General features: G+C 41.9%; 1 protein-coding gene across 8 annotated transcripts in view; it reads right to left on the bottom strand.

Annotated features, from left to right (window-relative positions):
- Positions 1-27,695, bottom strand: part of NALCN (sodium leak channel, non-selective) — a 640,650-nt gene that overhangs the window by 73,189 nt on the left and 539,766 nt on the right. For all 8 annotated transcript variants that reach the window (XM_068267982.1, XM_068267985.1, XM_068267987.1 and 5 more), the window contains 7 exons: positions 25,604-25,708; positions 22,611-22,717; positions 16,471-16,591; positions 16,278-16,376; positions 11,744-11,837; positions 10,108-10,214; positions 3,956-4,030 (listed from right to left, as the gene is read on the bottom strand). In XM_068267982.1, the coding sequence (XP_068124083.1) occupies positions 3,956-4,030; positions 10,108-10,214; positions 11,744-11,837; positions 16,278-16,376; positions 16,471-16,591; positions 22,611-22,717; positions 25,604-25,708 (708 nt within the window). The remainder of the gene's footprint in view (positions 1-3,955; positions 4,031-10,107; positions 10,215-11,743; positions 11,838-16,277; positions 16,377-16,470; positions 16,592-22,610; positions 22,718-25,603; positions 25,709-27,695) is intronic.

Raw genomic sequence — 27,695 nt, 5'->3', positions numbered from 1 at the left:
TGCTGCCTCACAGATCAGACCTCACAGATCGCGGCGACTGAAGCAAGCAGAGCGCGCGCATGACACCCGCGCGGCAGAACGTCACATGCGGAAGTGACTAATGATTCACTTCCGCATGTGACGTACTCCGTGCGGGTACCATGCGCCCTCTGTTTACCTCAGTCGCCGCGATCTGTGAGGTCTGATCTGTGAGGCAGCGGCAGCGGGGGGACATAGGAGAGGCCAGCGGGGACACAGGAGGCCACAATACGAGGGAGCAGGCATGGCGCCGATAGCACAAGCCATGCCTGCATCCCAGGGACACGAGCGGGCCGCAGCAGGTGGCCTGGCGGGCCGGATGCGGCCCGCGGGCCACCAGTTGGACAGCACTGCTCTAGATTGTAAACTCAGAGTACTTTATTAAATGAACATGCACCAGTATTGCTTATGTTTCAAACCACACATGAACTATGTATGTAATTTGTGCTGCTAGATGTTCTTATTGCACTATTGAACTACTTATGTATGTATGCTTCCCACTACTGTTTGTTTTGTATTCTGTACAATACTACTGGAGATGTCAGCGCTATATAAATACAAAATAATAATAATGATGATGACAAAATGCTTGAGGCTAGGAACACACTAGGCAGAAAAGCTAGCCTTGCAGAACACCCTAGTGTTTTTGCCACTAATGAAAATCTATTGGCCGCTTGTAAAAACTCATATGTGCATTTTACAGTGTGCATTTTTGAAAATGCACAACTTGCTGCATAATTTTCAAAAATGCTGGTTAAAGGCACATAGCGTATCTCAATGGAGACGTAGAAGAATGCGTTTTTATATGAATTGGTGTTGTATTTTTTTTTTTCAATTCAAATATGATACTGTATTTTACTCCATTAATGAAGGGAAAATAATAAAAAAAATGCAAATGCACCAAAAACACATCAAAAAACGCATGAAAAAGACGTAATGGATGGATTTCTGCATTGCCTAGTGTGTTCCTAGCTTGAATGTTTGAGGTGAAGTCAAGCAGGGGATGCAGATGTTGCAACGCATCAGGGCCCTTAAACCAGAGGGGCTCATCAAAGGCCCTCTAACAACTTCTGCATTAGCTCTTCATAGGTGATGTGCTGGTAATACTGGTAATTTCACCTTTATATGTCCTTTAAATAGTGGTCATCATTAACAAACCATTCCCCACCAATGTTTGCACCTCTCCAACACACCAATTGTTATGTATAGAGTGCATAAGGAGGCCCAAAGTAGTTTACATGAAATAAGGGCACCTGGAAGAAAAAAAGGCGCTGGGATTACCGCTAGCAAAATATTGCTAAGGATTGCAATATTGTACTAGTGAATCTTGATAGAAAATATTGGTAATATTTACCGATATTTTACATTGGCTACACCTAACCCTACTCTCACACAGAACCCTTCCATGGTGGTGCCTAACCCTAAGACCCCCCCGGTGGTGCCTAACCCTAAGAACCACCCCTGTTAGTGACCAACCCTTAGAAACTTCCCCCCATGGTGCCTAACCCTAAGCCCCCCCCCTGGTGGTGCCTAACTCTAAGACCTTTCCTGGTGGTGCCTAAACCTAGGCCCTCCCAGTGGCACCTAAACCTAAATCCCCCTCCTTAAGCTACCCCCCCCCCTCTTCCACAAAGTCACGATATGCGGCTATGATGGTAAATTCGGGCGCTTTGCGGATGCTGCAAATTACGGCAAAAAAAGGTAGAATTGGGCACCCTGAGGCGCCTGCTAGCATGTTATGTCGCTGAATGCGGATTTATCATAGGCGTCATAAAATTAAGGGATTTTTATCTTATACCATGGTGTTTTCCTGCACATAAGTGACATAATGATCACTTTTATGTATGTTATTACAGTAATTCATTTTTTTCTTAACTTTCCTGTAATATGCACCCTTCTATAAATTCTCTGTTTATGTAGCTCTATGTAGTAATGAGCACTGAGCACATGGACAGGAGTGTTAGCTTTTGTATTGCATTGGGGAGTACAAAGCTAATGGAGGTGGCCTGGTCAGCGTTAGACAATAATTCTGCTGAAATATTTTCTAATATCTACTGGGCGGGGTGAGTTATTGATCAGGTAGATCTATCACAATTTTGTAGTGTGTGCCCAGTTTTACACATCCTTACAAGTGTTTTGGGTCATGGATAAACAGGCATAGTCAAACAAATTATGCAGAATCATTTGTCAATATCAGCATATCCTTTGTTATGCTTATTCAAAAACTGCTAAAGAGAAATTGTGTTTTGAAAGTGTAGTAACTCATAAAAAACAATCTAAAACAACCTCTTAAAGGACCACATTGCAAAAAGTTATAAAATGTAAAAAACATGTGTATACTTACCAATAACGTGCATTTATACCAGATTAAAAATGCATTATAGTTTACTTTTTCCTATGTCACTTCCAGAAGATAGTAAAAAATCTAACAGTTCTGACTAGTCCAAGTCCTAATGGGGAATTCTCAGGAATTATTTATTTTCAAAACCACCCCCTGGACAGGTCTGGCACAGTCCAACTGCCATAATAGTGTGCACATGAGAAGACAGGCGGCTTTTTGACAAAGAAAAAAAAATACATATTTACATTCATAGTACATTTTACATGTGTGCATATGCATGTACAGTATGTTAAATGTGTTGCTACGTGGTCCTTTAAGTGACTGCACTATGTTTAAAGGGACACTGTAGGGGGGTCGGGGGAAAATGAGTTGAACTTAACCGGGGCTTCTAACGGTCCCCCGCAGACATCCTGTGCCCGCGCAGCCACTCACCGATGCTCCGGCCCCGCCACTGGTTCACTTCTGGAATTTCAGACTTTAAAGTCTGAAAACCACTGCGCCTGCGTTGCTGTGTCCTCGATGCCGCTGATGTCACCAGGAGTATATTGTGCAGGCCTAGTATGGTCTGTGACTGTGCAGTACACTCCTGGTGACATCAGCGGGATGGAGGACACAGCAATGCAGGCGCAGTGGTTTTCAGACTTTAAAGTCTGAAATTCCAGAAGTGAACCGGAGGCAGGGCCGGAACATCGGTGAGTGGCTGCGCAGGCACAGGATGTCTGTGGGGGACCACTAGAAGCCCCGGGTAAGTTCAACTCATTTTTCCCCAACCCCCCTACAGTATTCCTTTACGTTAAATTCGATGGGTTATTACAGGTTGTGGTCATGGAATGCTTTTACTTCCATGCACCACTTTAAATACAATTGCACCACTTTGAATACAGTTTGAATGCATTATACAGTAAACAGACAATCAACAGAAATGATCTGTTTCTTATTGTGTAATTCATAGCTATAGTATCATTTCTTATTTTGAAATCATCCTCGACTTTCACATAACCCACTCAAGCAGGTACATAATTACATTGCTCCTGAACTTTTCAGATGGTTCCTGATTACAATCACCTTAGTCACATTTCTGTGGTTTGATTAAAAGCTATGTGATTAACTCAAGAAGGGAGTGGGTAGGTCAGGAGCTGAGTGCTGTGTGACTACTGTAGTGGGTCATGTTTGAGGGTATGACATTGTATGCTAAAGAGTATTTAAATGTCTTACAGCTCTATTATGGGAAATATCTGCTGTCATAATAATACTCAAGGGCCCATTTAGAAGATGCAAAAATATACTGTATTTTATGTAACAAGACATTCAATAAGTATGTCTGTGATTTAGTTTTCAGACCCTTAAAAATTACCCGATTCATTAGGTGCACAGTGCTCCACTCTTACACCATTCTTGATTAAAATCACCTGGGACAAGTCAAACGTTTGTGAAGGGTCTTTAAAGCCAGATGAATGTAACAAGAAGGATGTGATAAAAGGACAGGAATGACCTTATTACTTCTTCCACATAGACCTGGCAGTGTATGTCCTAATTAACATTCATTTACACATTTACATTATACTTTAATGTACATTAGAATATACTACATTTTACCTCAAGGACAAAAATGAAGGTGAAAACTACGGACATGGCTGCAAGAGGAAACGTTACCGGATCATCAACATCCCACTAGAATAAAAAAAAAAAAAAAAAAAGTAAACGACAACGCATATATTTTTAGAATTCTGTAATAAAATCACAGAGTGTTAACCTATATATTCATAGCAGTTAATGCATCTCCAGTTAGACCTGTAGCTCAGTACAGGCAGATGGCAAAGAACAACAGCATTTCAAGACATGTACAGGTAATAGGTTGCTATAAGGCTAAATAAGTCATTATTACTTTAAGGCTTGGTTCACATATAAAAAGGTGTCCAGTCTTGTCCGGTCAGTTTTTGACAGTTGCATCATTTTTGTATGTGTTTCTATGGCTGGGCTGTGTTCAGAGATAAATCTGTACATTTCCAGTCCAGTCATGTCCTGACAGTTTTGTATATGTTTCTATGTCTGTGTTAACAAATAACAGGTGGATAGTTTTAATCCAGTCAGGTAAAACTGATGCAAAACTGACAGGACAGGACCGGAAATTTGCAGATTTTTGTGTACACCGAACCTAACAGTACAAAACCTAATAATGGGATGTCTTTAGGATGGATTTCCTACGTAGTATTTTTACACATAGGTAAAGTTTATTTTCACTTTCATTTACAATTCCTACAAACGAACTGCAATAGTGCTCCACAAGACTTTGTGTAATTAAAAGCCCAACTAAACCCGAAACTGAACATGGTAAGATGTAATCCCTAAACTCTATGTAGACTCATAGAGCATACATGTAATAACAGCATTGGATTTTTTTTTTTGCATTTCATACTGTAGATCAGTCCCTGAATATAGCATCTTTTTTTTTGTTAAAAGACTGAATATAGCATTTTCATAACATACAGTATCCTATGAGTGAGTAGGTCCCCCCATCTCCTATCACCAGTGCCCCATATCTGTCAGATGTTGGTTGGTAGTAAAGCTTTCCACCGCACAAAACACCACGCGTATTGCTAGTAGGAGGGGAGCTCTCCTGACACTCCCTGGCATGGTGGGGGTGTCCAGTAATGAAGTGAGAGTATTGTGGGCATATTAGATCTTTATGAAGCCACCACTCTTACTACTAGAGATGGGCCGAACCTCCGAATTTAGGTTTGCGAACTGGGTTCGCGAACTTCCGCGGAAGGTTCGGTTCGCGTTAAAGTTCGCGAACCGCAATAGACTTCAATGGGGATGCGAACTTTGAAAAAAAAAATAATTATGCTGGCCACAAAAGTGATGGAAAAGATGTTTCAAGGGGTCTAACACTTGGAGGGGGGCATGGCGGAGTGGGATACACGCCAAAAGTCCCCAGGAAAAATCTGGATTTGACGCAAAGCAGCGTTTTAAGGGCAGAAATCATATTGAATGCTAAATGACAGGCCTAAAGTGCTTTTTAAACATCTTGCATGTGTATACATCAATCAGGTAGTGTAATTAAGGTACTGCTTCACACTGACACACCAAACTGTTCACTGAACAGAACAGGTATGCAGTGACGGGTTCACTGAACAGAACAGGTATACAGTGGCGGGTTCACTGAACACAACAGGTATGCAGTGGCGGGTTCACTAAACAGGTATACAGTGGCGGGTCCACTGAACAGAACAGGTATGCAGTGGCGGGTCCACTGAACAGAACAGGTATGCAGTGGTGGGTTCACAGAACAGGTATGCAGTGGCAGGATCACTGAACAGGTATGCAGTGGTGGGTGGGTTCACAGAACAGGTATGCAGTGGTGGGTGGGTTCACAGAACAGGTATGCAGTGGCAGGATCACTGAACAGGTATGCAGTGGTGGGTGGGTTCACAGAACAGGTATGCAGTGGCAGGATCACTGAACAGGTATGCAGTGGTGGGTGGGTTCACAGAACAGGTATGCAGTGGCAGGATCACTGAACAGGTATGCAGTGGTGGGTGGGTTCACAGAACAGGTATGCAGTGGCAGGATCACTGAACAGATATGCAGCCAGGAAAAGCTAAGCCTAACTAATCTTTCCCTATGAGAGACAGACAGCAGCTCGCCCTACTCTCTCTAATGCAGGCACACGAGTGGCCGTAATGGCCGCCGCTGCCTGCCTTATATAAGGGGGGTGGGGCTCCAGGGGCTAGTGTAGCCTAATTGGCTACACTGGGCCTGCTGACTGTGATGTAGAGGGTCAAAGTTGACCCTCATAGTGCATTGTGGGGCGAACCGAACTTCCGGAAACGTTCGCCTGCGGGAGGCGAACGCGAACCGTTCGGCCCATCTCTACTTACTACTAATTTACATGTAAACGTTTAGTTCTCAATTTCAGTCCATAAGTAAGTCAATAAATGTTACATCGTTCCTACATTTAGAGGCCTTTCTATAAAATCATCATTTTTTTTCTCCACATTTTTAAAGAGAACCTGAACTGAAAATAAAAAGTCAAAATAACCATACACAGATCATACTTACCTCCTTTGTAGTCTACTCCTCGATCTTTTTCTCCTCTCATGTGTCCCATTTGCCCACTGTGATTAATGGAATTCTCCATCCTCCATTTTGAAAATGGACATTACCCCATAACAGCTTCCTGGTCAGCACACTGTTAAACTGTAATATCACCCACTTGAGCCATAGGGAAACATGGATATTACCTTGCACATTCAGTTGTAACTGACAGCTGCTGATACATAACTGACAGCAACTGGTATATTTCAGTTCTGACAAAATCTTGTCAGAACTGGAAGGGATCACTGTTACAAGAAAATGGTGAGCTTCTGAGAGGAACTGACGGTGAGGTTAGTATGTAATATTGCGCAAAAGGTGGATCAGCGCAACACCAGGCCGCCTCCTAATGGCCTCCAATCAGAGGTGCGCTGAGCCCCCCCAGAAACTACAAACGCACCTTGAACCCAAACAGAAACTCTGCATATACACCAAAAGCATGGCTGTTAAGTGGGAGCAGCTGACCAAAAACGAAATAAATTAGTACATAGCAAGGAAATGAACAGCGCTACTTAAAAACAGGCAAGTGCCTACCTGCAAAAGAGTGCAAGCCCCACTTGTGGGATATAATACACACCGAGCATACACATGACCTGTCTACCACTGGAGGAGGATGTTAGTTTCCTGTAACAGCTTGCATGCAACCTATTAAGTACTCATCCCTCCCACTGCGAAGAAGTCGATCCTCCATGGGAGGGGCCTAACACTAACTAAATCCTAACCTATGTATATGCATAGCCTGGGTGCGGCTAATCAAATAAAATCGAAAATTGCGCAAAAGGTGGATCAGCGCAACACCAGGCCGCCTCCGAATGGCCTCCAATCAGAGGTGCGCTGAGCCCCCCCAGAAACTACAAACGCACCTTGAACCCAAACAGAAGCTCTGCATGTACACCAAAAGCATGGTAGTTAAGTGGGAGCAGCTGACCAAAATAATAATAATATTAATTTGCAGCTACATCATGTGTTTAGTTTAAATAACTTTACTCTTTTCAGTTTCCCTTTAAATCTGATCGCCAACTTCATAACATCAGATTCACAAGAGGGTGAGTTGAGCAGATTTGTTGTATTGGTTATCATTGCCTTGATTTCTGTACAATTAATCTAAACAACCCTTCCTCAGTTCTATTCATGTGACTGGGACAGTGAATCATCAGGCATTCATTCCGGTTACACAAAGTAGTGGTATGCAGCCGATTGACTTACAATGCAGCCATGTGCCTCTGCTTTTCAAAGTGCTGCAAACTAGCAAAGAGGTGTTTGAAACAAAAATATCTGCTCTACGTTGTAGTCTATGATGCTTTCTACACAAACATTTATGATGAGAAAGATTTTGCGGATTTTGAACATGGTTTTCTACTCTTAGTGGTGATCCAAAAAATAAATAAAAATGGAATGAAGCAGTGGCAATCTTGTCAGATGAGTTTATAAATACAGTAGAATCTCAGTATAGTAAACTCTAATATAGTAAACATCCGGATATACTGTAGTCATCTCAGTCTCCAGGTTCCGACCATGCACCTGTATGAATATACAATGGATGACCAATCCGGATATATTAAACATCTGATATAGTAAACTACTTGGACCTTGGAGTATACTATAAAGGGATTCTACTGTATAGGAATCTGAAAAGTTTCTGGAGAAATAACAGCACTTTGCTGGTGATTAGGCTAATTGTCACCTATATAAAAAGGATTCCTTTACAGTATTTTGAAAAAAATAAATATAGCAAGAGTGCCATTATTTTTGCAGAGATAATAGCAACTTTAAGGCAATCGTGGCAATTGCCACCTTATTTAAAAGACCCTTGTTTGTTATGAAGAAGAAATCTGCAACACAGAACCACCCTCTACTTCCTACAATGAAGCAGCATCATTTGTTTTAAAGAGAACCCGAGGTGTGTTTAAAGAATGTTATCTGCATACAGAGGCTGGATCTGCCTATACAGCCCAGCCTCTGTTGCTATCCCAAACCCCACTAAGGTCCCCCTGCACTCTGCAATCCCTCATAAATCACAGCCGTGCTGTGAGGCTGTGTTTACATCTGTAGTGTCAGTCTCAGCTGCTCCCCCGCCAACTGCATAGCTCTGGTCCCTGCCCCCGTCCCTTCCCTCCAATCAGCAGGGAGGGAAGGGATGCAGGCGGGGACTGGAGTTCTGCAGGAGGCGGGGAGAGCAGCAGACTGACACTATAGGGATAAACACAGCCAGCTCTGACAAGCTGTTTGTCAGCAGCGTGGCTGTGATTTATGAGGGATTGCAGATTGCAGGGGGACCTTAGGGGGGTTTGGGATAGCAACAGAGGCTGGGCTGTATAGGCAGATCCAGCCTCTGTATGCAGATAATATTCTTCAAACCCACCTCGGGTTCTCTTTAATGAAAGCTAGGAACCTGATGCACCGTAGTAAATAGAGTTGGGCCGAACGGTTCGCCGGCGAACGTGGTTCGCGCGTACCCGCACGCGAACCTTTTGCGGAAGAAGTTCGGTTCGCCCCATAATGCACTGAGGGTCAACTTTGACCCTCTACATCACAGTCAGCAGGCCCAGTGTAGCCAATTAGGCTACACTAGCCCCTGGAGCCCCACCCCCCCTTATATAAGGCAGGCAGCGGCGGCCATTACGGCCACTCGTGTGCCTGCATTAGTGAGAGTAGGGCGAGCTGCTGCAGTCTCTCATATAGGGAAAGATTAGTTAGGCTTAACTTCTTCCTGGCTGCATACCTGTTCTGTTCAGTGAGCCCTCAGCCCACTGCATACCTGTACTGTGATCCTGCCACTGCATACCTGTTCAGTGATCCTGCCACTGCATACCTGTTCTGTTCAGTGAGCCCTCAGCCCACTGCATACCTGTACTGTGATCCTGCCACTCCATACCTGTTCAGTGATCCTGCCACTGCATACCTGTTCTGTTCAGTGAGCCCTCAGCCCACTGCATACCTGTACTGTGATCCTGCCACTCCATACCTGTTCAGTGATCCTGCCACTGCATACCTGTTCAGTGATCCTGCCACTGCATACCTGTTCTGTGAACCCGCCACTGTATACCTGTTCTGTTCAGTGGACCCGCCACTGTATACCTGTTCAGTGAACCCGCCACTGTATACCTGTTCTGTTCAGTGAACCCGCCACTGCATACCTGTTCTGTTCAGTGAACCCGCCACTGTATACCTGTTCTGTTCAGTGAACAGTTTGGTGTGTCAGTGTGAAGCAGTACCTTAATTACACTACCTGATTGATGTATACACATGCAAGATGTTTTAAAGCACTTTAGGCCTGTCATTTAGCATTCAATATGATTTCTGCCCTTAAAACGCTGCTTTGCGTCAAATCCAGATTTTTCCCGGGGACTTTTGGCGTGTATCCCACTCCGCCATGCCCCCCTCCAGGTGTTAGACCCCTTGAAACATCTTTTCCATCACTTTTGTGGCCAGCATAATTTTTTTTTTTTTTCAAAGTTCGCATCCCCATTGAAGTCTATTGCGGTTCGCGAACTTTAACGCGAACCGAACGTTCCGCGAAAGTTCGCGAACCCGGTTCGCGAACCTAAAATCGGAGGTTCGGCCCAACTCTAGTAGTAAAGTTCTGTAGTTTGTTGCAGTATACTAAGTATCATTTACCACATTTCTATACAACATAGTTTTATATTGCATACCTTGACTGAAAGAAGAACTGACTGTGCCAAGACCAGTACAGCAATGGTTCTCTTGAAAAATGGATGTTGTGTGATATCGTACATCCGTGCTCTGAAGCCATCATTATCTGCAGCAAAAACACCAGTTACGGCACAAATTAGCATGAAAAAAAATAACCTTTACACTAAGGCCTTGTGTACAAAACTGTTGCTACTGTGTTGGATCTGCAGCTGAACCATTGTTCTATTGTATTGCAGTGCCCTGAACACAGCATGAGCTATTCTGCAAATGCATTACAACTGCAGCACCATTATAATGTATTATTATACTGTGCTTGCAGTGCATATGTACCATGGTTTGTGTAAACAGACCCTAACCTTAAACTCAAACCTTACCAGTTCCCTTTATACAATGTTATACAATTAGTGCTCTAGTCTCTGCATTAATGGTTAGACAAAGCCCAGATTGTCGAAAAAAGGCTACTAAAATTGACATACTGAGTCAGTGCATGTCAGTTTTACTGGCCTTTATGCATGCAGCATAACATGCATTGTGCAAATTGTGTGACTTGCTCTATGGATACAACGCATGTATTGGTTGTAAAATGCATGTCATGCAAATAGCGTGACTAATGCTATGGAAACAACCCACACGTTAAATACATGGAGGAAGTTCCAGTATTTGCATAATGTATATAACATTACCTATATACACGCCAGTAAAACTAATATTTACTGAGCCCAGCGGACTGGAAACGGAAGATAGCCCTTCATTGGGGGCAATGTGAGAACGGACCATTTGGAGGGCTGATCCACTGGGGTGGAGGTCTGGGGGGGATGTGGGGATGCTCCACTAGGAGTGGGGGTCGAGCGGGAGGATGTGGGGAGTGGGGACACTCCACTTGGGGGTGGGGGTCTGCGGGGATTGTCTACCTAAGCGAGCAAGTGGGCAGGTGAGGGAGGGAGGGTTTCTTACCAGGCTTCAATCTCCTACCCCTATTGCGCCCCACATCACTACATGTGACTACCAAGTGTGGTAGTCATGTGATGTGATGTGAGACGCAAGGAGGAAGACAGAAGTCTAGTAAATTAAAACTCCCTCACCCGTCCGCTCAGGTGCACGAATTCTTTAGAGGAAAGTCAACTCTAAAGTATGGGAACCTGTATACAAAGAAGAGGATCATTGCCTATACCAACTACAAAGTAATTATGGAATTGTGTGACTATCATAGATGTGGAGCCCTGGATTTATTTATTTGCACTTAGCAGATGGGTTTTATACTACTTCTATTGTAAACTCCTAGGAACAGATGTTTGAGATGTTTGAACAAGGAATTGATAAATGACAGGTATGACTTAAAGCTAATTTTGATTAACTACTTTTTCCTATCACTCACTACCCACCTAACACAAAGATGGGGCCTCCATTCTAGAAAAATGTACAGTACATCATGACAGTTGCAGAGTCCTAACATTGAGATACAGGACATGTAAACTGTATTGACAGCAGTAAAAGCAAGCCTCTAAAGACACTCGCTAATCATTTATTCATTTCTTTCTGCAAATATTTTCTGTGATTTAAACTGCAATGAGCACAGACAACAAACAAGGTGATGGCAAGGAACAGGAATAGAGGGATGCTTGGAAGCTTTGATACCTGGACGAGGAGGAAGGTGAAGTGGTTGAGCTATCTTCAGTCTGCTCTTCAGATCTTCCCATCGTCTTTGATCAACAGTCAGCAGAGCGGTTCCCTGAGCGTTTAAGAGATATGTGAAATGCATTTTAAAGAGTGATTTATAAAAAGAAAGCAATAGAGATTGTCTTTTTGAACAACAAATACAGGAAAGATAAATAACAAATTTAGATTAAAAAAACCTGGTATAAAATATTATCAGATAGAAATTATGTGAAGTTATTTAACTTCAAATATATTGTTTGTATTTCAAATAAATCAAAATGAAAATTAAGAGAGTACAAACCCATAGCTTAGCAGTCATTTTGATATTTGAGTCCCCTTTCACACAAATCGCGTTGGCCCGTGCTGTGCGTTAAATTTTTTACTGCAAGGCACCACTAGGATAATAATAATAATTCCAGTATTTGTATAGCAATGCAATATGTGTGTATTGTCATTCCCTGTCACAGGGAGGCACGCATGCGCAGAGCGGAAATAATTCAGTTATGTACTTCCTGTGCAGCAGGGAGCACATCACTGAGGGGTGGGGGGACCGATGCATATAACCATTTTGTTGCAGGGAAAATGGTGCAGTGCGATTGTAGGAAAATCAACACCGCATGATATGCCTGAATATCATAGATTATACTTAGTGGACATGTTATACCTTGAGGAGTGACAGAGGCGAAAGTGAAAATCAAACAGTTTATGTGCAAACAATTTTGTACCCTCAAATGCAAAAACCTACAATGGCTCTGTTCCTATAGTCAGTAAAATACGAGTACACATTTGTTCTTTTCTTCTTTTTCCCAGACATGCTATTAGTTAAGAATACAGATAGCAAAATGGAAGAAAAGTTGTGGAGGAGAGTGGAATGGTTTTATTTATACAGGATGCAGCTCAGACTTAGTAAATAATTTCAGTAAAAAAAAGTTGTGGATTCTGAAACAGTGTTTTTATAATGATGATGATCAATATTTATAATGATGATGATCCATATTTAAGGGGAACCCAAAGTGAGAGGGATATGGAGGCTGCCATATTTATTTTACTTTAAAGGGACTCCGAGCCCAACTTAAAGGGAACCAGAGATGAACGTTTCACACAAAATAAACATATCAGTTGATAGCTTGTAAAAAATAAATGCTCTACCTGATAATTTTGCCGCTCTGGTGTGCCTTTTTTAGTGTTTTTTTATCCATTATTGCTCCAGGAAAAATCAAATATGGCCGCCGGCTCATATCCCTTCTCCTTCCGGGTTATCAGTTGTTCTGGATGTGCTGTCTAGGCTATATGAGACTATGATGCTATCTAGGCTAAATGCAGCCTTTCATCTATGTGCTTTCATTTTGGTATGATATCTGCCTGTAGGAAGTGTCTCTCATAGGAATGAAACTGCCGTTATTATCAGTATCTAGTGCACACAGAGCACACAGGGATCATATTACAGCCACAGAGCTTCTCTCTCAGGAGCAGCAGCCTCTCCCATATCATCACAGCTCTCAGTATGCAAAGCATGAAATCTAAGCCAGGAGAGGGGAAGGCTTGGGCTTGAAAAGACTACACAGAAGAGTGACTCATCTATAATGATTCCAGGTCAAACCTCGACTGAATAGTTGGTGCATTCTTATCACAGTTGCTAATAGACTAATTAAGCAGATAACAATGAAACTAAAAGCAGGGTAGGTGTTTACTGTCATGTTCCCACTGATAAATGTAATAAAATACATGAGGGTGCTTCATCTCTGGTTCTCTTTAAAAAGGAAAATAGTACTCACCCGGGGCTTTCTCCAGCCCAGTGCTGGTCGGGAGGTCCCACGACGGCGTCCTGACTCCTCTCCTAGGCACCGCTCCGGAATGGCTGCCCGGCGGTAGCCCGGCGACACTCGTCCCGAGTGTCGGGCTCCTTCTTCCGCGTATGATGCGGCTGACGTCACCACACTGGCCGCCTCGCGTCATCACGGCGGCCGGTGTAATGTCAGCTATTGCAGCCCTGCACGTTGTGCAGCCCCGCATGCGCAGTAGGAGCCTGCGTCCCATTAAATTGTGCAGAGCCACGTAAAACATACTAAATATCTCCGCTTCCGCACCACGTACACCCCCGAAATTTTCAGGGGAGGGAGGGGACCCCCAGATCTAGCTCTGTGCCGTATTGCAGCCCCCGAGCCCCGCTGGTTCCCGAGACTGTTTGCAGCAAACCTATCTCGGGAACTAGCGGGGCTCGGGGGCTGCAATTCGACACAGGGCTAGATCTGGGGGTCCCCTCCCTCCCCTGAAAATTTCGGGGGTGTACGTGGTGCGGAAGCGGAGATATTTCTGGTAAATAATGTCTAACTTCCCACTGAGCATGCGCGATACTCAGTGAGGAAGGTTGCTTCCGGGCTGCAATTTCTGACATTACACCGGCGTGGCAGTACGGTGCATGCGCCCTTTGATCGCGCATGCGCAGTACTTTCGCGCCGGCCGCCGTGATGATGCGAGACGGCCGGCGTGGTGACGTCAGCCGCGTCATACGGGTTTGGGTTCCCTAATGTGCAGAAGCGCGTGTTGCTGCTTTGGCCCAACTTACCAAAATGGGCGACTAAGACAGTAGTGATATTTTATTAAGTTTCAGTAATCTATTTTTACTGTTTGTGTCATTGGTGAGATTTCTGTTTACTTCCTCAGATACAATATTGCATAAGATATCTACTGCTACACATAATGCAAAAATTACTGCAAAATTACTTTAAAGGAAATGTCAGGCAAGTAAAGGGTAATCAAGTGATGTAGCGAACATCAAATTTTGCAAAAGTTCGCGAACAGGCGAACTGTGCAAACCGCCATAGACTTCAATGGGCAGGCAAATTTTAAAACCTATATGGACTGTTTCTGGCCAAAAAAGTGATGGAAAGTTGTTTCAAGGGGCCTAACAAGGGGCAAGCCAGTGGGGGATCCATGCCAAAAGCCTCACTAAAAATTACATAGTTGACACAGAGTTGTGTTTTAATCTCTAAAGGGCAGAAATCATAGTATATTCCTAAATTTGTGGAATTAAGTGCTTTAAAATGTCTGGCGTACATACACGGGCGATAAAGTAGTGTAAAGGTTAGGCCTGGTTCAAACTGACAGATGAAACGCCGTATTTAATGCACTGCAAATAACCTCAAAGAGCTTTAGTGATAACATCAGGTGAGCAAATCATTGTTTTTGCTAGTTAACACCTCCAGGACATAAATGTTAGTCCTTGCGGTGGAAATCTTTGTGTAGTGGTCGCTGTGCTTGTGCGCGCATTCGCGGGAGCACAGACGATCACAGTTTTCCAGCCCCCATGTTTGGGCTGAGGTAGTTAGGCCTTATACAGGTGTGCAGTAGTGGATACTAGATGCCAGTAATGGGGGTGAAGGATTATCGGGTTATGGTCGGTGCACTACTAGGACCATCAGACCTGTCTCCAACAGCTAACATGTGCACTGGTCATACATGATTGCAATATAGCAATAGCAAGAAAAAGAAAAACAGCCCTTTGCAGGGTGAACTAGTATAGCACTAAGCACTGACTGCACCTGTCTGCAACAGCTAAAGTGCACTGTGTGGACACACTGAACAGCAATATCACAAGATCAAAACACAGTCTTTAGAAGGGCTCTTGGAGTTATGTAGATGCTGAATTGACACTGTAGCAGCAAGAAACACTACTGGGTACACAGAACACAGGCCTAACTAATGCTTTCCCTATCTGCAGAAATGCTCTGTCCCTAGTCTACTTCACAGCAGCCACAGTCAGAGTGTCAAATGGCTGCTGTGCTCGAGCACAGTAAATCTAGAGCAAGAGACTTGGGCGCACAGGGAGTAAATTTGGCGCCGTCACAAGACGGAGCTGAAGTTACTTTTAAAACACAATAATTTGGCTTCCAGCAATTGCTGGAAGTCTAATTATTTCATTTCCCACCATCCATGGTGGCCTGGAGGGGGAATAGTATTTGACACGGCAGGAACTTGTGCAGGAGCAGGATCAGCCATATACCGGCTGTATCCTGCGCCCAAGTCTCCCGGCGCCGATTCCTCTCGTATGCGCTGTGCTGGCTTTCTGATAGGTGGGAGGACGATCATGGTGGGAGGGATAGCTGGTTGACTGCCATGTGTCTGCTGACTCTGGGGTGAGGGGTCAATTTTTAGCTCTATTATAATGTATATGGGGCAAATCGAACATACCATATATTTGCAAACAGATTCGAACACACGCTTATATATACGCGATTATGTAATGGCTACCACAGTGCTACATTTTTTTCATAAAACTGTGCACAGGGTGTAATGATCATGCAAGCTTCAGTTATGCCTTTGATAAATCACTAGAATGAAAATTGAAATTTCTTCTTGAGCTTTAGCTATAGACATTGAACTGTTGATTTGAATTATTTATTTTACAATAAGTAAAGAGCACAGCTATAGACTGAAAGTTGCAATTATATTCTGATTATTATAAAAATTTAAATAACAGTAAATCAGTCCATCTACAATGAATAGATCTTACCTTGTTTTCATTAAAATTGGCAATAACTACACCAACAAAGAGTGTAAGACCTATCATGCAGCCAAGAAACACAAAAACATGAATGTATATTCCATGTATCTGCAAGAAAAAAAAAGAAATTGAAGGAAAATTATTAGATAAGAGGAAAATTGCATACTAAAAACTTCTAGACCGTTCAATTAAAAAAACTTACTGGTCCCACGCGGTGAATGATGACATCTCTTACTTCAACCCAGCCCTTTAACGATAGCACTTCAAACAAAGCCAGCATAGCATTTCCGACATTGTCAAAATTAAAGTTGCGTGGATTTGCCCTGGACAGTAGCAAAACAAAAACAAGTGACTATTAACATGTATTAACATGGAATAGGATAAATACATTAACACTCAGCACAAAGGTGTTCAGTAATAACAAATATATAAATAAATCAGTGTTTGTATAAGTACTCTCACCATTTTGCTATAAAATGAAAAAGAGTGTATTAAAGAATCACTGTTGCAAAATTAATTAATTTCATGTTGGGAGCAGATTTAGCTAGGTATAGATTTTTCACATGCATGCTAAGCAACAGTAGAGTATTTAGGTATCCAACTAGCCATCAGTTAAGGCAGAAAGTATTGAATTATGATGATGTAACTTACTGGCTAAAGGTGTCCACACACTGGTTAATTTTTTATGTTTGATTCAAGAGCAATACATAAGTCATTTAATAAAACTGAAATCAAAGGTAATGTTGATCATTTTTACTTTAAATTTGATCAATAAAACACAATAAAACAAATCTAGAGAAGAAACTGAAATGCTGTTTTTTTCCTGCAGATCATGACTTGCTCATGATTGAGTCGCAAGGTCTGTTATTATATTCAATTGATTTTAGTTCAACGTGGTAATGATCAATCCATGATTTTCATTGTTTATCATGTTTAGAATCTGTTGCTGTACTACACTGAATGTTCTGTTTGATTGTCACTGTCCATTCAGTTTTTTCAAAGACCCCATTCAGGTTCAGCAAGTAGAAACATATAGTGAAATACTTCATCTACACCACAGGATGGCACAGTTCTGAGGGACGTGATTACTGGAATGCATGAACTGTACAAGATTCACAGAGTAATTTTTCAGTATATAATAATACCTGCTTCAGGATCTCTTCCTGTGTGTTGCTTGTGCCTTTCCTCCATATACAGGATAAGAGTCTATAGATGGTATTATAGAACGAAAGCTTACTCTAAATATTTTAAAGTTAGCAAACAAATGGTTTCATCCTAAGGCCTCGTTCACATCTGCTGCGCTGAAAAACGTGTTAAAGCGCATGGTAAAAAACGCATGCGCTTGTGCGCGCTTTAGTCTGCGTTTCTGTGCGTTGCGCTGCGCTTCTTTAAAGCACGTTTTGCTTACTGTAGCAGCAGCAGTTGTCAATAAAACTTTGTTTTTGTATGTAAATGTATTTTTTTCTCCAATTAGGGGTAAAAAACGCATGCGCTTCTATGCGCTTGTACGCGCTTCTATGCGCTAAAAAAGCGGACCCATTCACTTGCATTGCTGTGCGCTTTCCAGCTCAACGCACAGAAATGCCTGCAACACTACGTTTCTGTAACGCTGCTCAGCGCAGCGCATAGATGTGAACCAGCTACATTTAGTTACATGGAAAAATCAATACCTTGCTGAACGCACAGGGCAGTGCGCTGTGGAAAGCGCACAGAAACGGCCCTGATGTGAACGAGGCCTTACTAAAGACATGAGTGGCCTCAGACTTCACACTGCATATGTGTGAGCCTTTCAATATGGGGAGGACTGCTGTTCTTCTGGGTGTGTAATGGGACATAAATGGCCTTTTTACAAACAAGATGAGAGAGCGCTGATGATGTTATTTGTGAATTTGGTGATTGTAACTTAATGCATTTGCTTGGATAGTGGTTTACAAATAAGCTTTTCTGCTTCAAAAGGAGGAGGAGAACAATAGAAGCAACTGTTTGACAAGCTGGTTAGTCTCCTATTCATTCTGTGAGCTTTTCCTTTTCCCTGCAACTGAGGAATTTTACGTCCCTCACGGTGCAGGTAAAAGTTCATTTTATTGTAAGTTACAGAGTGCACATCTATTTAAAGGAAACCTGTGAGTTTGCTTAACTTAAAGAGGAACTCCAGTGAAAATAATGTAATAAAAAAGTGCTTAATTTTTACAATAATTATGTATAAATGATTTAGTCAGTGTTTGCCCATTGTAAAATCTTTCCTCTCCCTGATTTACATTCTGACATTTATCACATGGTGACATTTTTTACTGCAGGCAGGTGATGTCACTGGAAGGATATGCTGCTTGCTTTTTTGGCAGTTGTAAACAGCTGTTATTTCCCACAATGCAGCAAGGCTCCCACAGTGTGATGTCAGTACCTTAGTGCTGTAAAGCGCTGACATCACACTGTGGGAGGGGTTTCGCCACAAAATCAGCCATACAGAGCCCCCTGAAGATCTGTTTGAGAAAAGTCTATTTCTCATGGGAAAGGGGGTATCAGCTACTGATCAGGATGAAGTTCAATTCTTGGTTACAGTTTCTCTTTAAGTAGGAGTCCTGAAGACATCAGGATTTAGGCAAGATGTTTTTTTTCGGGGTGCAGACAGAAGCGTGGCTGCAGGAGGCGGGGGCGCATCTTTGGCTGCAAGCACACTGAATGTACACCAGGCACCTCCCCTTCCTGTTTCTCCATTGACAAGCCTTCGACAAGGAGATTTTAACAGGAGATAGTGGCGAATGCAGGCAGCTACGGACAGTGCTTGGGAGGCAGGACACATTGGGAAGCTGTAAGTGTATAATTTCAAAACAACACCTTACAAAGTTACAATCACTTCAGATTTCTTCAAAGAAATGTTAAAGTATATAATTACATTAACTACATTTAGCTTCACTTTCCCTGAAATTAAAATATTTTATGATAATTCCTCTAAGGAAAATAGCCAAATACCCTTTTCAGTTGTGCAATATTGCAGTCATATGACCTACAAACAGTGCACCACCTACCAGTGCCAGCAATGAGAGGAAGGGGTCGATGGTTAGCAGCTACATCTCTATGATACTGCACAGTTGATAAATATATATAGATTCAGTTCCTCGTTATATTGTTGCCAGTGACACTTTAGTCAGTACTGTTGTTAGAAAGTATCTTTGCATTTTATGGTCAGAACCTACAGTCTGCCATCTTAAAGAATATGGAGATTCCACCACCATTATGCCAGAGAAGAGTTCTGTGCCCTGGTTGTGATAGGACATTTGCATTCTATAGTGAAACCATGTTTATCAATACAGAGGAAGATCTGCATTATATTTCAAGAGTGCTGAGAACTGATGTACCAAAACTGTATTGATGTTAAGCTCCATGTGAAGTCTTCCTTGAAATAAAAACGTGGGAAATGTGTGCTTTTTATCATTTTGTAGATGCAGGAGACCTCTTCCATGATTCATGAGAAAGCTCTCCTGCATCTCAGAAGTCATAAAAAGTAACACGTTTCCCACATTTTTATTTCAAGGAAGACTTCACATGGAGCCAAACATCAATACAGTTTCAGCATGTTGCTTCTCAGTGCTTATTTCTTGGCACCGCTAACTTTGGCACATTGATACAGACACTGAGGCTGATACAGACACTGAGGCTGCAAACGTCAATAACAGATCTTTTTTAACCAACACCTACTTTTTTTTAAAATCTCATAGGCATAGTTCCAAGAACATGTCTAATTCAATCTTCCATCTTCCCATAAGCCCAACATTACTAACTCCTAACTATAGGTCAGATGTATACAACGTTCTTATTGCCTTTATATACAATTTTATCTTAATTTTTTAAGATGCTGTTGACACCTCTTCATCTCATGTTTTCATAATATTAAACACCTAAGATAAATGCATTAGGCTATTGGATATGTGCATAAATGGACTATGATTTAGTATTCATATATCGCCAACATCTTTACAGAGTATACACTATAGTCTTGCCACTAACTGTCCCTCAGCAAGGCTCACAATCTAATACCTTCAATAGTCATATGTCCATTGTAGTCTAGGGCCAATTTATGAGGAAGCCAATTAACTTATTTGTATGTTTTTGGGATGTGGGAGGAAACTGGAGTGCCCAACGTAAACTCACACAGACACAGGGACCCAGCACTGCAAGGTGAGAGTGCTATCCACCACACAACCGTATTGTCCATATGCCACCTAGTTGCCCTTAAATGACTCATCCTGTGGCTGGATTACATCATGGGGCAGCGCATTTAAATAAGTTATATAGCCTTGACATAACCCAGCCCCATTATCATGACAAATAATCCAGTCATATCTATAAATATAGACAGGACAGGCAGGACACTGGATCTTAAAGAGACTCTGTAACAAAAAAAGTTCCCCTGGGGGGTACTCACCTCGGTAGGGGGAAGCCTCAGGGTCCCAATGAGGCTTCCCCCTCCGCTGTAGCTGCAGTCAATCCAGCGCTGCCTCCCCTGAAGTCTCCTGCAATCCACACTCAACAAGCACGACAAGGCTTGCTATATTTATCTTCCCTGGCTCCAGCGGGGGCGCTTTTGCGGCTCTCAGCATTGAGATAGGCGAAAATTGCAGATCTCTGTTGGGTCCGCTCTACTACGCAGGCACAGGAGACTTGCGCCTGCATAGTAGAGCGGGCCGACAGCAGTCGGCTATTTACACCTATCTCCGAGCGGAGAGCTGATAATGCGCCTGCACTGGAGCCGGGAAGGTAAATATCTACATCCCCGCTGTTCAGAGGGCCAGTGCGAGCCCGCTGTGGGACACAGGAGGATGGGGGAAGCCTCGATAGGATCCGGAGGCTTCCCCCTACCGAGGTGAGTACCCCCCAGGGGAACTTTTTGTTGTTACAGGTTTTCTTTAACAATGAATGGTACTGGAAGCAGTGTCTGTGCAATTAACATGCAGAGGATGCCCAATACCAGCAAAATGACAACTTTCTTCAAACAAGATGAAGAAGACTTCAATCAACACACAGGGAGTTGTGGGTGGAGACAGAGCACCGGAGAAGAATTCTTAAAAATCCTATCAACTTAAAGTGGATCTCCAACCTAAGTCCTGTTTCTAAACCTAAACCTAAATTTCCTGTCTCTTGTTACAGCCTTCCTGTAAAAGAAAGTTGTAGTTACCTGCGCTGCCTTTTCCTTAGAAGCTTTCTTTCATAGGAAGGCTGCTGGCTTTTAAATTTAGGCTGGAGATCAGCTTTAAAAGTTTACATCCCTGTGTGCATTGTTTTCTCCACTTTAACAACACTGGCAAATGTATAAGGTATCTTAGGAAGATCCCTACAGAAATTAAAGTTAGATTTCAGGTACATATGCTATTAGTGTGTTAAAAGCAATCCTGGACTACATTTGTTGTAACCTTTGCCATACTCTACATACCTAAATAACATTGTTTTACTAATGTACATTGCCATCCAACCTTGCTGAACAGAGCTGCAGAATGTATTGTCTTTGTGACATGAGGTTGCCATCTTGCTTTTCTGCAAATTCTGCAAATTACATAAACTGCAGCTAGTGCTGTTTTTCATTCAAAGTTAGTTTATACCTGTAACCACCCCTAAAATAACACTAAACATATTAAAAAGTCACGGGGGGGGGGGGGGGGAGGCAATGTGTGTGCACCTGTTCAAAAGTGAAAGATTACAGATATAGCAAATTGCAGTCATCAATCATTAAAAGTTAGGGAAAATATACCAGTTTATACACCTTTAATGACTGCCACCTGTAGCTGTCGGATGCCATGACTAGGGCAACAGTTTAGGGCCCCAATGCTTTACAGATGCATTGTTCTGCCATTGCCTAGTGATGTAAATGTACAGCACTGGGGCCCCTGCACTGTTATCCCAGCAATCACATCCAATTACTACAAATGCACAGGCTGGGGATAACGGTCCACCACATGCCCAACTAGTAATGAAATAAGGCAGATGTAGTATTATTTTAATCAGAAAGAGCCAAAGAATATATTTTTATAACTGTGGGACTTTTAGGAATTATGAAAAATGAAAAAAATGTGTATTGTCTGCGTTTACACATAATTTTCCCTGTAAAAGGCCAATAAAATAAGATCATCATTGGTAAAAAGTATAACCCAGACAAAGTCTAGATCGTCCAACAAAGCGAAATATATATAACTTAGATAGTATAGTGAAAAATATATTGTTGCATCAATACATATAGAGTTCAGGCACACGTTAATGGTTTTTCAGGTAATGTTTCCCTCAACTAGCAGCATGGAGTTCTACTTGTCCCTCAGAAGTGGATGAATCCAGGCACAAGTTGTGTGAACTTACCAAACTCTTGGTACCCAGAATCCTGGCTTCTTTTCTTCTGGCTTGAGTTTTAAGTTTAAATTTTTTGAAACACTGACATTAATTCTAAATATGCCATGGCATTTTTCCTAAGAAGAAATAAATGACACAAAGTAAGTAAAGCTTTAGCTAATGTTTCTGTTATTACAGTATATATGAAAATAACACACCTGCCCTGCAATATACCGTTACATAAATGTATAGTAAGTATATCCCATGTTTGATAAATAGAACAGGCTAAACTTTTATAAGACATGCCATCATTTTTCCCCACTAAGAATTTAGTGAATAAAGACTGTAGTTGCTAAATATGAGGAGTGCCCCTCTAAACATTTCCTTTTTCTTTTTAGGATATTCACAGCTTATGATCCGAGAATGTAATTTTCGACATAATGAAAAATACTTATATTTGGAGCTGGTTCAGGCCTGGAAAGACACTTCTCAGATGTTTATTATTGGAAAGTATGCTATTCAGTACTGCAATTATTATTAGTGTTAGTATTATCCTGCATCCTGTTTAAAATATTATGTAAGCATGGAACAGATGGGTGAGCAGTACAGTATGAATTTATATGGTACTTGTTTCAAATAATATGTTACCATCTGTCACTAATTTTATCATATTACAAGTCTGAGTGTACATGTACTGAATTATTCTGTAAATTATGGGTTGTAGAAAGGGTTCTGGTTTTGATTAGATGCACTAAATTTTCCTTATCATATCAATGCTTACTATGGCATGACTACAGCTATTCATTTATCTGTCAAACCATTTACCAGTAGCACTTTACAGAGCAAACGGATTCATTCACATCTCTGTCCCTTAAAAGGAGTTCCCATCATTTTATATGAATATTGGTGCTTTTCCACATTTACAGATAGGTCACACGCCTGGGTGCGTTGAACGCGTTTATAGCGCGTTTTCGCACCGATTGGCGTCTTCCACGCGTCTCTTTGCGCGTTTTTGCACGATTTTGAAGGTTTTTAAATTCTAACGCGGAATTCAGCAGGGTAGCATTGAATTTACGCATCTGGATGCGGATTCTGTACCTTTATGCAGATTTACTGCAGATTTAAGCGGATTTACAATCCACACAGTATTATTAAGTGTTTCTTTTTATTCTACACCATGATTATAAGCTGCAACTTTATTTCAAAGTGACATTTAACTTAATAATAAGCTAGCTATACGACCGAGTTTATTTTTATAGTGAAAATTTATATGTTAATGTGGGAAAAAATTTTTATATATTGTTTATTTGTTATTTGTTCTACACATATTGCACACTATGCCATTAGATACTTACATAACTTGTATGCTGAAATTTTTTTTTCAATAAAAACTATTGTGACAAAAAAAAAAAAGGAGTTTACAAACGTATGTCCTTTCCAAAGTCTAGGGACATTATTGGGGAGAAGATAGAAGAGGAAAAGCTAGAAGGCAATCACCCTAGCATTATGTTAATGGGCCATGTAGGAAAATTGGAGTGCATAGAGAAAATCCTGACAAACGTGAGAAGAACATTCTAACCCTGGCAGGTACCATTCTCAGGACCACTTATACTATGTGTAGTTCCAGATTGGGTATACCAAAACAGTGTTCTTTGGGAATGCTGAGAAAAAGTCAAACAACTGGAACTGAGAATGAAGAAGACTTGGCATTTGTCTTTGGTAAACGATTTGGGTAAAAGAAAAAATATAGGAAAAGGATTACAAAGCCAGTGGTGGGGACTACCATTTGCTCAACAAAATGTAAAGGGTACCTGAAGCCAAAGAAAAGTTAATTAAGTTAGTAGAGGGTAGCTTCTGGATAGTCCTATGCCTAACCATTACTGCAACGGGACCCTTTTTAAAGTATTTGCCAATATTGTTGAATATTGCTTGGGGCCATGCACCTTTTTGTGTATAAATGTGGCCTCACTGCGCATGTGCAAAGTAGGGCCGGTGCCTGCACAGCAGCATAGAGCCACTTGTGCATGGCCTTTTTTTCCCTGTATGAGAGGCTCCTTGCTACATGCTCATGCATGAATCCTACTGGCGTATGTTCAATGAGGCTGGACTTGTACATAAAGGAACGCATGGCCACGGAGATGAAGAGGGTCCTGGTTCACAACGGAGGAGTCACGGAGGATCGGGGGAAGCCTCTTGAACATCCTGAGGCTACCTTCTACTCTGGTAAATATCTAACTTATTTATGTGGCTTCAGGTTTGCTTTAAAGTAGAACTCTAAGCAAAATTATTTTATCATATAAGCAGGACTATATCCTATTTATAAAAGCCTTACTCGAAATGTTTTTTTTCTTTGATTGTTTTAAATGTATTGAAATTCTAGAATGGTGGCTCTTCCATAAAATGAGTGATAGCAGATATTCCTCTGAGAATTTTTTTTTCATCATCCTCGTTCACCACCAAGAGGAAATGAACCAATTCTCTTGAAGGTTCAATTGAATGGCTGTAGAGCCTTGCAAGAGTGAGAAACTATACAGAATCAGGCTTTCTAATTATTGATTATTGTGCAAATGCCAAATTAACTTAGTTTATATATATATATATATATTCATCTGATAAAACTGCATTCAGGAATATGCAATGTTAAGCTTTGGTCTAGGAAGTGAGGTATTTCTTGTATTATATGTTGATAACCAGCACACTTTGCCTTTCTTGCTTTCTAAGCAGCCACTATGAACTTTCTTCCTTTGTTCTATTGTTGCTATGTTGTTTCCTATTCATGCCTTTTACCAATGCACACTATAAACATGTCTTACATCATTGTATATGTATACTATTGCAAGTTACTGTATGTATGATTTATAAGTATGAAGTCTATGAGCAAGACAGTGTAACTGGCAAAATTCACATATGCTTTGCAACTTGTAAAGACAAATAGAGGCTATAATAGATGTTAGTTGCCGTGTTACTGTATCTTGCTTTATCTTTGAGGAAACTAAGAAACTGTAGCATTCATGTGTACTCACCCGGGTATCAATAGTGGGGTCATTGCATTTTGCGAGCTTTCCTGCAAACAGCTGCACACCGAAACTGGCAAATACTAGCATCAGTGTAAGTAACAGAATGGAAACCTGGGAAAATGAAACCAAACAACTTTATTAAAAAGAATAATAAAAATGATGAAATTTTTAGTAATGGTTGCCAACATATTGTGTGGTCACTTTCCAAAGATCAACAGTTACAACAGTTACATAGCCCACAATGGGCAGCATTTATTAACAATTATAGTTGTTGTAATAGCATTAGTCTTTTGACACTAGTGTTATATTTTCTCTCTGGTGTTCAAACATGAAGGTACTATACACTATAGTAAGAGGGTAGAATTTTTGAGTCTGAGGAGCATTATTTTGCTTCCTGTTGTAATTTAGGAAGCTGGCCTGGTAGTACTGGTGGTATTTCCGTATGTGTATTTGAAATCACAGCCTATTGAAATCAGTATGTTGAATCCGAATCCCATGCAGGGTAAAACATGTTACCTGCTGCAGTATTCCACACAACACATCCCAATCCCCAAAGCAATGCAGAGCACAGCTATAGCGATTCAGATGCAAGTTTGCATCAGAACAGGTGCGGCAACCATTTCAGAAATCGACTGGACACTGCTGTGGCAACCCAGCTTTAAGGCCCATACACACGGCGTTTTTTTCCGAACGACGGGACGTTTGAACGTCCCGTTGTTCAGTCGTCCGCACGCCAAATCGGGCGTGTGTACAGACTGTCGTTCAGGTGATAAGACTGTTCTTGAGCGATCCGCCGGGCGGATCACTCAAAATCAGTCTTATCACCCGAACGACAGTCTGTACACACGCCCAATTTGGCGTGCGGACGACTGAACAACGGGACGTTCAAACGTCCCGTCGTTCGGAAAAATCCGACGTGTGTATGGGCCTTTAGAGGCAAAGGATCAGCAGGACAGCCAGACAATGTACACTGTTTTAAGGCCCTGTTCACAGTGGTCATGTTGCAGAATAATTCTGCATTACAACTCACTACCCATACAATTCTATGGGGCTGTTCACAGTACTGCATTGTAACTGATCTCGTTATTCTAATTCGCTGCATGCAGGCTTGATATGAAAGTCCATGACCAGTCTCCACTGCAGTTCACACTCATTATAACGTGTGCGTTATGCAACACACCACTGTGAACCTAGCCTAAAAGTAAATAAATATGCCAGCCTCCATATACCAGCTCAGGTTACCTTTAAATTAAAAATGCCACTGCAGCACTGATAAATATTGTATTCATTTTGTGATGGAAGTTTAATTTTACTGTAAAGGAAGATTCAATGTCTTGCAGTTCTTAGGCAAGGTAAAATATAGAAACTCGGGATTTTCACACAGGTTCTTCATACAGAACTGCTATGGCAGATTGGATTGATACTGTATATTTACTTTAATACATCATTAGGGTGCGCTCTCTAGCCACTTTACCACCACCAGTACGAGTTTCTACACTCCTTTGTTTACATAAATATAAACAAATAATAAACACTTGGCTCTGTTTCTATTTTTAGAACACACTAAGGGCCTGTACACACTGAAAAACGCAGGCAAAAACGCAAGCGCATGCGTTTTTAAAGTGCCTGTAGTTTTCAAAACGCATGCGCGGGGGGCGGAGCGTGCCATGGAAGTGTGAGGACGTGTGGTTTCAGAGCTCCCGGCCACATACACAGATTTAGCCGGTTTAGCCCTCTATAATCACCTAGCTGAAGCCCGACAGGGTATGGCAAGTAAGCCCAGACGACAGAGCAGACGACGGCAGACTCAGAAGACCTCTAAAGGACCTTTAGATAGCTTTTTCTCCCAGCGGGTCACCCGGAGCAGCACACCTAAAATGGCGGACACCCCGGCCTCGGGCCTCTCCCCAGCTAGCTCCCCAGGAGCCTCCGATAGAACAACAGCGCTGGAGGAGATGTTGGCATTCCTACGGGGCATGCCAACCAAAGAAGATCTGATTCGCCAGACTGAGCAGATAGTGCGGTCCACTAGGGAGGAGATTGCCGCCATAAGGTCAGATATCGCAGCGACGTCACAGCAGGTTGCAGGACTCGAGGA

Source organism: Hyperolius riggenbachi, chromosome 2 (assembly GCF_040937935.1).
Source record: "Hyperolius riggenbachi isolate aHypRig1 chromosome 2, aHypRig1.pri, whole genome shotgun sequence".
NCBI lineage: Eukaryota > Metazoa > Chordata > Amphibia > Anura > Hyperoliidae > Hyperolius > Hyperolius riggenbachi.
The sequence above is the reverse complement of the archived record's forward strand: the minus strand, read 5'-3'. Positions and strand labels throughout refer to the sequence as shown.